Source organism: Halyomorpha halys, unplaced genomic scaffold (assembly GCF_000696795.3).
Source record: "Halyomorpha halys isolate HHAL.00 unplaced genomic scaffold, Hhal_1.1 Scaffold478.1, whole genome shotgun sequence".
NCBI classification, from domain to species: domain Eukaryota; kingdom Metazoa; phylum Arthropoda; class Insecta; order Hemiptera; family Pentatomidae; genus Halyomorpha; species Halyomorpha halys.
The window spans coordinates 463,886-478,415 of record NW_027114329.1 but is presented as its reverse complement, the minus strand read 5'-3'; the positions used below and the strand labels follow the sequence as shown (position 1 = coordinate 478,415).

General features: G+C 31.0%; 2 protein-coding genes across 3 annotated transcripts in view; one reads left to right on the top strand and one right to left on the bottom strand.

Moving 5' to 3' along the window:
- LOC136796798 (uncharacterized) overlaps window positions 1–6,667 on the top strand; it is a 10,419-nt gene extending 3,752 nt beyond the window's left edge. The window contains exons 3-7 of the mRNA XM_067051529.1: window positions 2,084–2,483; window positions 3,608–3,707; window positions 5,393–5,497; window positions 5,926–6,081; window positions 6,156–6,667. Coding sequence (XP_066907630.1) covers window positions 2,084–2,483; window positions 3,608–3,707; window positions 5,393–5,497; window positions 5,926–6,081; window positions 6,156–6,209 — 815 coding nt within the window. The 3' untranslated portion in view covers window positions 6,210–6,667. The remainder of the gene's footprint in view (window positions 1–2,083; window positions 2,484–3,607; window positions 3,708–5,392; window positions 5,498–5,925; window positions 6,082–6,155) is intronic.
- Window positions 6,668–7,198: 531 nt separating this feature from the next.
- The window catches only part of LOC106683353 (uncharacterized), a 9,203-nt gene continuing 1,871 nt past the window's right edge, over window positions 7,199–14,530 (bottom strand). Inside the window, exons 2-7 of one of the 2 annotated variants that reach the window (XM_024360637.2) lie at window positions 13,594–13,973; window positions 11,806–12,178; window positions 10,296–10,395; window positions 9,360–9,464; window positions 8,196–8,351; window positions 7,199–8,009 (exon numbers count right to left, since the gene is read on the bottom strand). In XM_024360637.2, coding sequence (XP_024216405.2) covers window positions 7,953–8,009; window positions 8,196–8,351; window positions 9,360–9,464; window positions 10,296–10,395; window positions 11,806–12,178; window positions 13,594–13,973 — 1,171 coding nt within the window. In that variant the 3' untranslated portion in view covers window positions 7,199–7,952. Of the gene's footprint in view, window positions 8,010–8,195; window positions 8,352–9,359; window positions 9,465–10,295; window positions 10,396–11,805; window positions 12,200–13,593; window positions 13,974–14,530 lie in introns of both variants that reach the window. The other variant, XM_067051533.1, reaches the window with a different exon arrangement.

The following is a 14,530-nucleotide window of genomic DNA, read 5'->3' as shown; positions in this document are numbered from 1 at the left end:
TATATATATATTGGATGGTTAATAGTTGACCCTGAATAATAGATCGTTGGAAAATAGTCAGTATCAATAAAAGTACAAAATAGTAAAAGCAATCTATTGGTAAACAGCGTTTCATTCCCATGTACAGGGCTGAGTGAGAACAAGATAGAAATATTGTAAAATATGATAAAACAATTAGAATTGTAAATAGAACCAGTGAAAAATGTGGACTCGAGACATTCTGCCCAAAGGTGAAGAACTTTATTATTATTTTTCTTCAATTATATCTTTCTATTCCTTAACTTATCCTTTCACTTACCTCCTTAACTGTTATCGCACCATACTTCATTTCTTTGCTTCACTACTCTTTCTTTTAGTTTTACCGAATTTGTAATAAGGTAAAATTAAACAAAATCCTTGAATTATTATCTTGACAATTTATTACTCTAATTTTACCTAAGCAAATCTATCACTCATTACTGTACTTATTATGAATTAATATTCTATCTATCTATATTCATATTTTCGTAATTTACTGTTTCTCTCTTTTTTTTATTTAACAGTTTACACTCTTTCTACTTATATATTAATTATTTTATCATAGTTTAATTATTTGTATCTTTCTGTCATTACGCCCTGATGAAGCCCTGAAAAGTGGGATGAAACGTTGGTTACCAATAAATAGTTTTTTGACTATTTTATACCTTTATTGACCGCCATCTGGACTATCTTACAACTTTGCTATATTTTATTCTAATTTCACATTACTACTTGACAAATTATTTTTTGGGGTAAGCAATTCATTCAAGGACACTTAAATACAATTCTTCAAACATTTTATTCCGTTTATAATAAATGAGTTGTCCGAAAAATAGAAATGACATAAAAATAAATTTAGTTTTAATTTAATTATAGCCTTATAAGAAATCGATTACTCGCAATTATTTAAATAAATATTGATTTATAAGGAGATCAGGAGTCAACTGACCTCTGACGTGTATTTTGTAATATAAGAAAAAAAGAGATGTGGAGATAAATATAAAAGGATTTCACTAGAAAGAACATATAAGAATACCAGTAAATATCAAAAAGGCAGGTTTCATTAATATTGTCAAATTCATTTTGGCACTACAGTCTGTACATAAAGACGTTTTTCACATCCTATGCACAGGCTGTAGGATTTAGTACAAAAGTATTGGAAGCTACAATGCTACAAACTTTAAAAATAAGCAACAGAATAGGTCAATCCCTACAAGAGATAGCATGTACTTTTTAAGGATAAAGGATTTTGTTTTCTATATCTTTATAAATATCCGAGGTATCTATGAAACTTCTTATGCTCGGGTGAGAATTTTGATGTGCTTAGTGACGGAAGATAATGAGAAGTTCCGAGGACCAGAATGGAGCAACCAGTTATTTCAGCGCCAAATCTGAAAGGACTAACGGTCTAGTGTTTACGGAGTTAGCTAAAAAAAACGCGTAGGAGCCACAATTTTATTTTTTTTTGGACCACAAATTTTGAGGGAGAGATAAAACTATTTTTCTGGATCGATTAAAAACATTAATCATTGAAAATAAAAAATAAAAAATTGTAAGTGATAATTCCTAATTTTATATTCTTTATTCTTTGAGTTCTAAATGTTCTATAAATGCTGAGGGTATTATTTGAAGTTTCCTTAGATAAAATATTCAGTGATAGTCAAAGACCAATCGATTGAAGAAAATTCTCATGTTCAAGAAAAATTGTTAACACTCCTAGTAGAGCATTACTTGGAGGTAAATAATTAGTTTTCAAGAGGCCGTTGTACCCGACCTTGGTAAAACATGAACTTGGCATTTCCATTTATTTCGTGGCAGGCCCACGAAATAAAAATCGCCCTTCCCACCAGACTGGTCTAGAACATGTGAGATGAACCATCTTTCCAGCCATAAGTTGGAGAAAATAAAGTTGTTGAACTAGATTTAAAAAAAATATTTTTAGGAAATAAATGGGGAAAACAGAAATCAAGTATTTATTTATTTATTAGTTAGTTTCATTCATAATAGTTAAATGATGGGATTTTATTTTTTTTTTAATTTCATATCTTTCTTCTCATCTGCTCAGTGATGAACTTCGGACAAGTGGGCGTGATGCTACTTCCCTTCACCAAGCTCTTAGCAGGAGCTGAATTCTCCGAGCTGTACATCTTCAAGATGTGGTCACCACTGCCCACGGAGCACTGGTGGGCCACTCTCATTGTCTACTGCTACCAGATTTGTACCAACTGGATCAACTTCGTCATCTACGAAGCACTGACGGGCTACGTGATGTGCGTTTCCGTTATCATCGGCTTCCAGGCGAGGCTGATAGGCTTTTCGTGCACCACTCTTCGAGACAGGGCCATGGAACTGGCTGACAGGAGGCAGAACAGGAGTATCAATCCAGTTAGGTGGGAAGAAATATATTGTTCAGAGTTGGACAGAGAGCTCGCTTATAGCGCCCGTCATTACCAACAGCTTTACAAGTAATTTCAATTCAGCTCAGAATAATTTATTAAAAGTATGAGATGATAATTAGTTCGCATTAAAACAATCTCGTGCGGTGCGTGCATCACTCAACATGGCTAATGAAATTAATATGATCGGAATATTTCTCCGATTATAAAGGTAAGTGAAAGCAAAAACTGGAAACTATCATATTAATTTTGGAAGAGATACACTTATGTATTCACTTTATTGAGTTACCTTCGGCGACATGATACGTTACATAATAATCCAAACTTTAAATTAAACACTTGTATTGGGAAATTCGTTCTCAACGTAGGGAAATATTTCTCCTTTTAATTCATACAACGAATACTCAAAAAGGGAGTATAGAGGGAAATGGAAGGAACACAAGTGTTGACTAGAAGTTCACACTTTTCGGTTTTTCACATATATTGCAAATTTTATTTTATTCAAAATTAAAGGTGACCAAATTTGCCAAGGACAGATTAGATCAACTTATTCACTATCTTGCATAGTTTCTGAGATATCGACGCTCACTATTCCCAAATTTTGAATTATTTTTAGCAAAAAAAAAAAAATATTATACTCGATATTTTTACTTTCAATTTTTCTTACATAAAAAAGGGAATTATTTTTATTAAAGAAGGGAATTATAAGGTCCGTATGAATAATTTGATTGGCATCTACATTATCAATGATGTGAAAGTTCTTAAAATAATCAGGGAACAACAATTTACAAAACTTGATGATTTCATAATTACATCATTAATAAAGCAGAAAACTTTACTTCAAATGCCTTAGAATGAGAGTTATTTAAATTGAAATAATTAACTACTGTTTATAATTTTTTAATTATCTATTATTTTTATTTATTATACATTAGGTAGGTTGGCAACATATGCGTAAATTGTTTTACTTAGTTGAATTATTAAACTAACAAGTAGGGAGATCATATTGCTAGAACATTTTTAATAATTTCTCAGGGCATGATGTCATCGTCAACTTTGTCAAAGGCCTTAACAAAATTCATGACCATTTATTTACCAGGAAAAAACACCTTCTAAATGGAGTTAACTTTATAGTACTTGTTATTGTTATTAATTCTTCTCCATATTATTAAACAATAATCAAAACGTTTCAGGAATGCAAAAGAGATGTGCCGTATATTCTCGGGATTGGTTGATTTAGTCTTCTATTCCGGAATGAGTATCGTCATCATGTTTGGTTTGAAAGTGGTCACGGTACGTAGCAGATATATAAGGCATATACTTCTAATTCTACTACGAAACATTATATTATATTGCAAATAATATTTAAACTAATGTTCCAACTACTAATGTTTCTTACTAATGTTAAACTAATGTTTTGGTGTTTAATGTTTAATGTGGTGTTTAATTTTAATCTGGTGTTTAATGTTTAATTTGGTGTTTTAATGTTTAAACTAATGTTTCTTACGATTACACATATTTTTGAAGAATGTACTCACTATTTGCCAATAATAAACAGGATAGGACTGATCCCAAATTTATCAGAAGCTCTCACAGATGAGGAAGCTGAAATTACATTAGCATTTGAATTTTTAAATGCACATCGCCTTCTTTATAAATTATAACTCCACTTTGATTTTTTTTTTTTTTTTTTTTTTACTTTTATCATGCCATAGGCGTTGATGGCCAGAGGGTTTTACGCCTTTAAGCAACAATCAACAACAACTAATGTTCCAAATTGATTTGTCTTAAAAATGAGGATTTAATTTAAATTTTTCATTTTAAAGTTTAAGTTATTCTATGAAAATCCTCATGTTAACTATTAACAATTTAATTTAGGCGTCCGGTCGTTTAATATGGTAACTGAAGTTTTCATGAATCGGTATTTTATGCATTCTGGGATTTTTTGATTTCATAAATTTTGAGAGAATCTTTAGAAGCTTTGTTTCTCAAAGACAACTTAACAATTTAACACTCTAAAATTTTTATTTTGGAGTTACCATGTTTTACGACAGAATGCCTCAACTTAGGATTGATTATATTACAAACTTTAATTCAACTGAAGCTTCAAAATTAAGATTTGCATATTAAGTTTTACCAGATTCGATACTTAGGACTCCATCTTGACAAAATACTTACTTGGAATCCACAGACAAGACTGAAATGACAAGAAACTGCTCGTAGTTTCCGATTGCTACAACACTTACTTGACAAACGCTCTAAACTTCCCATTCATTACAAAAATTAGTATAAACTACGATAATCAGACCAATTTGGACATATGGAATTGAGCACTGGGGCTCCACCAAACCATCAAATTCTTCCCGTATCCAATCCTTACAATCCAAAATCCTACGTAAAATCCTTGATGCTCCTTATTACGTTACAAATAACTCATTCACAAAGACCTAAACATCCCATTCGTTGCAGAATTGGCCCAAAACAGATATGCGTCTTTTCATTCCAAACTCCTTAACAAATGTTAACCCATTAATTCTTAATCTTTCATCCTTAACAATTCCTGATAATCCTCCGAGGCGTCTGAAAAGAAGATGGCCACGGGACCTTCTAATTTAAATTAATGTTTAAAGTACCACCGATTGGTTCCTTCCCAAGATTTTCAAGTGTATATGAAACATACAACATATTTACTTATTGTATTATTTTGTACAGTTTTATTAAATTAAATTAAATAAATAAAAAAGTTTTACTTTATACTAAGCTTGTTGTAACATGGCCATTTTTCACAAGCTTAGTTATAGTCTAATAACGTAAGAAGAAAATTAAATATATTATCAATTTAAACCTTTCTATTTTTGTGTATGGCCAGAGGACAAGAAACTTTAGAATATAATTTTCTGTCGTATACTTGGCATAAAAATTTTTGTATTTTTTTTTTTTTATAAAGAGCATATTAGTAAATAAACGTTTATTTTTAGGAAAAAGAAAACCAAGTTGTTCTCATCAATGCTTTTTTATTCGTTAGTTTGGTAATAGCCAACCAATATGTGTTTACCATCATTAATGATAGTGCGATCAATGAGGTATGTGCATCATGATTTGTTTTAGTAACTCTATATATCTATGTGTTAAATTAGTTCTATATATTCTGTAATCTGCCAATCATCACTTCCTTATGCAAGTTGTTTTTTTCTTCCAATATATATTCGTATCCATCCATCTTATGCATTCCATGGATGTGTAGATTTTACTATGTATGCAAGAAGAGTTTTTTAATTAGATGTAAATACTCAATTTAAATATGTATGTTATATAAAATTACATTTAATTCGTGATATCGCATTATATAAGTTTATTGAAAATTCATAAAAAATAATTTTAATACACAAGTAGATTAATTTATATAAAAATAATTGACATTTTAAGGTATAAAAATAATGATAACTACAATTGCCACATGATACTATAAAAAATCATACATAATATTCCTGACTTTTTTTATTGTTGTCAGATAACAGCTTTGCAGTATACACTTTATGATTCCCCTTGGTACCTCCTACCACCAAGAAGTCGAAAGAGCGTCCACATATTCCAAACCATGGTGAGAAAAATGCCCACTCTATCTAACGTAATGGGCAATCACATAGATCGGGAGATGTTCCTTAAGGTAATTCTGATACTTGAGAATAAAATAACATGATATTAAAAAACAAAATAATTTACTTCTATTTTTTTTTTCAGGTGATAAACTCTACCTACTGCTATATCAGCACTTTGCTATCCATGGATATATAAAGGATAGCGATTGTACTAACTCACTCATAGACAATAAACATTTATCAATTTATTGTTTTAGGATATGTATATTGCAGAGCAAATTCATCTACTTGTAGTCTTAGTACGTTTCTCTTTTCCTTACATGATTCATTACAATTTTTGTTTTTTATTATTAAAAATAATTTACTCCAGACTAATTCAAAAGAATTTGATTGATTCATTAAGCACCATAAAAAGTAAACCGCTTACCACAATCGCTTAATCTACCAGTAATCTAATCATCTACTGCTATATCAGCACTTTTCAATTAGTGGTTCTATGGATGGTAATGATTTTATGAACTCTAAATGAACTGTTAGAGAGTTACAATCTAAATTTAGCGATTTACTGTTTTATAAAATATAAGTTCAATAAATTGCTGGTGAAATTAAATTCGATTCATTATTCTTTGTTAGTTTGTTGACTAAAAGGTCATCAAATTTTTTTATAATAAAGAGAATGGATCGTAAGACATGATAATGGAAAAAATGAAAACTTTTAAATTATTAAAAGGTTTGTTCTTCATAAAGTTTACCTTTAAATAGGATTTACCACTTTCCCGATAACAGTATTATTCTTGTAAAAATACAAATTTCTTAAACGATCCACGAAACTGTTTCTGTCAAGAACATTGTGTCCAAAAACTGGTTAATCTTAGATCGTTTAAACCGCGTAAATGTCTTAGTTTACACGATGTTTGACTACTTACAGCTGTCATTATTTTTTATTTTATTTTATTTTTTTAATCCCCTCCCTTGCCATTTCTGGCATACAGGGTGCGGGAGCAGTGGGGTAGTGCGCTGGGGTTTGCGCATGCCACTGCTCCCAAGGATCACCAATTTGTTTTTATTCTTTTATTAATTATTCAATTAGTATTTTTTTTTTAGTGTAGTGCAGCCCAGCGCTAGGTTTAGCGCCTTACTGATGGAGCTGCACCTTGTCCACTGCGTCCATCAGGATGCCTCCTGCAGTTACCAGGCTGGTCCAGCCTTCCTGGTCTCAGTCTGGGTCAGCTTCCTCATCTTCTGGTGGCTCGCCGATGTTGGGCGGTCAAGTCCTTCCCATCGTGAAATGATTGGGGCCCACCACCTCCTTCTACCCGTAAATGAACTCCCTGAAGAAGGAATAATTCTCTTCTTCTACCAAACAGGGAAGGTTCGACTCGGCGAGGGCGTAAATCCCGGTCTTTCTCGACAGTCTGGTTCGGTGTCCTTCCATGGTAGAGCAATCTATCATTACGTGTTCTGCTGTTTAAGGAACTCCGCACGTTGGGCACCGGGGGTCGGTGTTCTTTCTAAAGCTTTGCAGCTTTCCCCGAAACCCCCCGTGTCCTGTTAGGATCTGTGAGACCCAGTAGTCAGGGAGGAACCATTTAGCCTTCAATCTAGAAAGCTGTCATTATATCAATAGTCTAATCCTGCTTTTAATTAATTAATTTTTTAATGCTAATAGGATTAAATATTTTTCTTTACTCTACGATTTTTAATAAATTCTGCTGAGAACCAAAGTATCCACGTTTTTCAGATTATACGATTAAAACAATTGATAGGAGTCTTTACATGAAACAATACTTGTTATATATTTCGATTTTTTATTAATTGTCCTAATACAAGGGAAAAAAAAAGTGACAAATACAATGGGAAAAAATAAAAATTACTTGTTCTAATACAATGAAAAAATATATGTGACTAAATCCAATTACCACTTTCACAATTACAGCAGCTACTTCCTGTTCATTGAAACTAGTGCACTCATGTAACAATAAGTAGCATTGATTGTCTGAAATACAGAAATAATTTGTATTATTAGGTATATATATTCATACAATATGCACATTATAATTTTTAAAAAAAATTGTAACTAAAATTAAAATTTATTAATTTCCCACAGATCTATAATGGGAATCACATATAAATTATGAAAATATATATTAAAAAAATAGTCAGGTGTATAAATTATTTTTACCCTGCCGAAAAATTCTCTGCTGGCTTCTACTCCCATGAACGTGGATAGAGTTGGTATGTAACTGACCATAATCTGAAAGAGGTTGATGCTTTTCTGGCAAGATACAGGTAGACTATACCATGGGCAGTTGTAGACTGAATTTTGAATGCTAATGACCTATTTACGAAAAAATCAATTAGGTGTTATGGTAAATTTGTATTGTATGTGTAAACAGATAAATATATACTGTCATAGATTTATACTAACAACAACAGAATATTTCATAAAATAATTGTGAGCTCTAGAACTCTTAACTGGGATGCAAAAACTCTAAAAATATTTCAAAACTTTAGAGGATGGTGGTCCAACTTCAAAGTGGAGATTCATTTCATCTTTCCTCGTTTCATACACGTTGATGATTGAGGTATGATATCATCCACCTCTTGTCCTTAGTGCACTAATACGGTCAGTATAAATCTATGACAGTATATACTTATCTGTTTACACATACAATTATTAATTTTAGTTTTTACAATTAGTTTACACATAGATTAATAACTCCTCTATCCTCGTAAGATGAATCTTCAATTACGTCCATGTGCCAAGGACAGCTTTAATGAAAAAATAAGGAAAGTTTCCGCACTATCACTCGCTGGAAGCTTGATGATATTGCTCAAAGCAGCCTTTCAACAAGGGGGTAATATTCAGTAATTGAGTTATTATTAAAAATAAATATTTATAATTAAAGGTTATATTAATTAAATTGAGGGAGCATGGTGACACTATGGTAAGGCACGATGATACTAACTCCTAAGGACCTGGGTTCGAATCCACCTGGGCAGAAAATTGTTTTCTGTTACACTGTAGCCGTGAGTCAACCCTGTGGATTCTGAAGCCCTCCTGGGGTCCACCCAGTTTCTTAAATTAGGTACCCTTAATAGGGTAAAAATTTGGCGGTGGAGCGTGATTCTGACTAAATCACCTCCTTGTACAACCGTTGGTCTAGTAACAGTATATCCTAACAAAGTACTGCACCCCTCACGGGTTGTAGAGGTACAGATTTTAATTGTAATTTTTTAATTAATTAAATTGATTTATTAGAATAAGAGCTATAACGTAAGCACATTTCATAGAATAACTAATAAAATTTCCAGTTTACAGAATATATTTAAGTAGAACGCTCACCTGATTAGTAAAAGTACCGTTGATTATAGTGAACAAATATTGGTTGCAAATCACCACTACTATGAAGAGAAATGAGTTCAGAATGACTGAGCTATTTTCTTGTTGCTGAAAGAAATAACAATACTCTTTTAAAGAATTAGGACTCTATCTATTTGATATTTACCTAAATACAGAAGTAGTTCTCGGAAAATCAAGAATAAGACCTGTGCGAACAAATAGTATATAAAATCCATAGACTACAATTTCTCATTGTATTAGAAATATTCTACGTTAGATTATTACGTCTTATTATTAGTATAATAATAATTTGTATATATAATAACATTTTATATATGTAAAAAAAGGAAGATAGTCCGGGTGAAGTAAGAAAAAAAGCTACTTAGTTGGAACCAATGTTTCGCCTCACATTGAGTAAAAAAGTAAGAAAATATATAGCAAAAATAAAATTTAACAAAGGATTAGCTAATCATGATAATCCTTATAAAAATGAACAATGTAACCTAAAGAAAAAAAATACAGTGAAACGTAAAATTAAATAAGAATAAAAAAAAGGTTAAAGACAATTAATGATAACGGAAATAATAATAGATACAAATTAAATATAAAAATTCAGTACACACATAAAGATGAAAAAAGATTTAAGATTAAAATCAAGAATAATGGAAAATAACGAGAAGATAGGAGACGTTCCTCACAGATAGCCACTAGGCACGAAAACGAAAGTTAATAGGAAACAGAAGTAAGTGGGGGGAGAGGAAAGGTTGGTGGTTATATACGGTACCTTTGAACGTTTTATATTTTATTTTTATTTGTTATTATTTCCATTCTCATCTCATTTTCACTTAGGAAACAACGCTAAAACATCCTCTATATAACATTTATTAATTAAATACCTTGTAGTTATGGTGAATATAAATTATGACGTATAATACTCACTGTGGCTACCCTTACTCCAAACATAATGACTATGCACATCCCAGAATAAAAAACAACGTCTGCCATCCTTGAGAGAAGTCGACACATCTCTTTCCAATTCCTAGTAATACATATATATTACTAATGTTATTAATAGCAGGAAAATTATCCTTGGCTGTTACTAAAATCCTAAAATAATATCACGAATGTGGAATTCCCTCCCTTTTCTCACATACCTGGGTAAAATAGGAACACCTCTTTTGGACATATATAATATAATGATTTGTTTTAAGATGCGTTTGAACATTCTAAGTTTAAAATATGTTTAGACTAAAAAAAAAATATTGATTTAAACTGCTATTAGGTGTTTGGAGCAAATATTCTATGCCACTATTCTAGTACTTGGTTATGAGTTGGGAGATTAATTTAAATTGAATTGAACTTAAATTCAGAAATTAACTCAATAAAATCAATCATTGAAACAAATAAAATATAATTTCTATATTTTGGCCGAGTTCGATAAAGAGAGGTGTAATTTTTATTTTCATTATCACACCGTTTACCTAACAAATAAATTTTTACTGACTCGTTATCTAATGAAGTTCAAAAAATATTAGTAAATATTGAAAAAACTTATTAACATAAAACAGTTTTAAATATGCTTAAAACTGTCAATATTTAAAATAAATATTTTTTCAGAATGGGTTCCGTGACCTCAAAATATTTTAAAATATCGAAGGAATAAAAATTGTCGAATTTTATTTTATTTCTAACAGAAATAATTAGTTAGGGAGGAGATGAGGGGGAGGGAGTAATACTTGTTTATTATAACAATTAGATTGATAATGTAGGGATTTAGTCTCATGCAAAGAAGACTTTAAGATTTAAAATGTTATCATTATTGAATAATTTTAATAAAAATTAATTAGTAAAAAAAAATTAATATTATATCTAAGAAATAATAATAAATGTTTAATTGAAGAATAAAAGAAAAAATCAACAAACAAAGAAAAACTTATATTTATAGAATTAATAACTGACATATATACTGAAAAAATTATTTGAAAAATAAGTATGTACATTAATAATAATTAAAAACAAATAAATACAGAGTTCATGGCAGAATGGCTCCGTCAGTCTGGGCTTCAATCTTCGAAATGAAGTCGGATTTCATGCTATGTAAGCGACTTTACTTTTAACGGCTGGTAAGTAGAAATTAATTTTTTTTTATATAACATACTTAGATGAATTCATCTATTGAATCCAACTGTTGTTCACGATGAAATTGACTATTTCTAATAAACATAAAGGCATCTACTGCGATTCTTTGGACCTAATTTTGAAATGATTGTGACTACTGCGAAATACATCTGATGTTTAATTTTTTATGTGCAATTTATAATGTTACATTATAAAACAAAAATATCCACTTTTTTAAATTATACTCTTTATCTTATCCACTTTTTATTTCGTTCTTGACTTCTGGGAAAAAAAATTATTACATAAACTGTATATAATGTGAAAAAGATACCTGTAGACATGCTGGTAATGTTTTGCGCTCTCAGCTATCTCCTTGAGAAATATTGTACAGAAGAGGGTTTTCCGCTCAGAAATGTCTTGTTCTTTCCTTACCAAAGCCAATACCCTGTCTTTGATTGTGAGACAAGATATCTCAACCAGACGTGTCTGGTATTTACACGCAACGGATACGCTCATCATGTACGCCGTCAGTACTCCATAGCCGAAGAACTGGAAGAAGATGCAGGCTACCTGGAAGGCGTAGAGCAGGAGGATGGTCCATAGATGCTGTTGAAGAAAAGGAGCCCACATCTTGAAGATGTTGAGTTCCGAGTAGCTCTTGCTTTCGCTGATTGCGAATATTGCCAACGGGAGCACGGCGTAACCTGTGCACGTGAGGGCCAGTACTACAAAGGTATTGCCAACTTAATGACGATTCCTCCACAATTTTGTATTAATCATCAATATTATATTCCTTCACATTAATATCTAATAAATGGTATTAAAAATCTGATTTCATGTCAATATTTTTTATTGTTTAGTATTACACTATATGTAATTCTAAACAATAAAAATATATCATATACATCAGGCATTATTTATAGAGCTAATAGGACATATTCACAAACACCATAATTCAATATTGATGGCCTGTAGTGTATATATTATGTGTAATAGAATATAAGACGAAGTTGTACCTTACTTAAGCATTTTTTAAATTTTTTATTTGAAAAACTAACATGTTTGGGATGAATTCTATATTCATTAATGTTTGTAGGAGACCTTTGTTGAATGAAATAATTTAATAATAATTTTTGTTTAACATATTTTAATTATTTTTCGAGCATATTATGTTCTAATATTGCAGGAATGGAGCAATGAAGAAAAATCTTAAACTTATTTTTTTTATATTAATTGTTAACCCTCTAGTTACGATAAGAAAATGTTTAAGGAATTAATTCTGTAAAAATAATAAAAAATATCATTATTTTGACCAGAAAACACAGAATTTTAAACAAGGTGGTGTTCTCAAACTTGGTTTCATTCCAGCAGTCAGTCTTGATTCTTTCTGGCTTAAGACATTTCAATTTATTAACTTATTAAAACTATTTATTTTTCAATTTATCATTGTTTGTGGCTAAGTAATATCTTAATATTCATTTTTCACAATATCTGACATTTTTTTTTTTTTAATTTACAACTTTCATGGTCCAAAAGTAAAATGTTTCGAAAGCTCCCTCTCTACCTTTTACGAAAAAATATTTAGTTTCAAATTTTTAATTACAAAACTAAATTTAGACATAATAAACACATTATAATATATTTTTTAATATGAAATTTTACATAAAACATTTACTATATGGAAAATACGGGAAAAGGGTGATCTCACGTTTTTTTCAAAGCTAAGTTATTAGTTGGAAAGAATGCTTAAAGGAAGACACTTTTTATGAGTATAAGTATAAGAAACTTAGAGTATACAACACAAAAAAAAAAAGTTCCACATCTGTTAAAGATGGATCCGAAAAATAACTACTAGGAGGAAGGAATAGCTATGTCCGTGAAGGGGAAAGCAGATGATCTTCACAACTTAATGGTCTCATGACAACTATAATTTATTTATTTATAAAATTAATTATAATAATAAAAAAAAGGGAGAGTTTTTAGGAGTTTTAAAACTTTTAAATTCAACTTTTACGCTTTCATATATTTTAGACATCACCTGTTCCCTTTCCTCCATAGTCTTCATATGAACCTTCTGTTCTAATTATTACCCCTAAAAACAAATTGAAGCAATACTCACGCGACATAAAGTAATTATTGAACGTTTCCATCCACTGGATAGAACTCTTTTTCAAATCCTCTCGTGTTTGTTTCAAAAAAGTGTGGCTCCACCAGAAGTCAACCGATTCCGACAAGCGGTCCATATCATCCCTCAAGAAGTAAGTGATTGAGTAGAATATGAGAGTGTTTATGATGAAACAGAATTCTGCGATTTTGTCCACCCAGTCGAGGTTCGGGCGGGTCACTGCGTCCATGATTACTGAAAGGAACATAATAAACTCCATGAACAGTATCAGAAGCGAAGGGATAACGATGCGTGTCTTGGACTTCCATATAGCCAGGCCTCTACGGAAACTTCTCGAATCCTCGTAGACCTGCCCTTTTCCAGGATCCGATGGCCTGGGAAGTGAAAATATATTGTCATTTGCTACATTCAATTAGAATAAAAGATAAGAGTATTAGCAATTTGTTCGTCTAACAAGCTCATTTACATGTGCATGGGCGTAGGCAGAGGGAAGCTGGGGGGGGGGGGAGTCGCGGCACACCCCTAAATTTTTGGGACCCATGAAAAAAAAATTAATATTTAATACATGGTTTCTTTCAGGAAACATGCTATAATTAGGAATGTAAGACAAGGAAAGATGCTGGCGTCCAAAAAATCATCGGAGATAAGTGCAAAACTTCTTTATATTTTCATTGTGCGAGCCATTTGTAAACCTTGAAAATGATTTAAATTCAGTCGATTCATTTCCAATAATTTATTGTGATTATAGGTAATAAAAAATTTAAAAAATAATGACTGAATATTATCAAATAGAAATAAAATGACGGGGGTATTTCTTTTATTGCATCTTTTACGATAGGAGAAGGCAAATTTTTTATTACTTTAATGAAAACTATGTAGATTTAAGAGCAATGATTCTGCCAACCATGATAAGGGAAAATAAAAAATGACG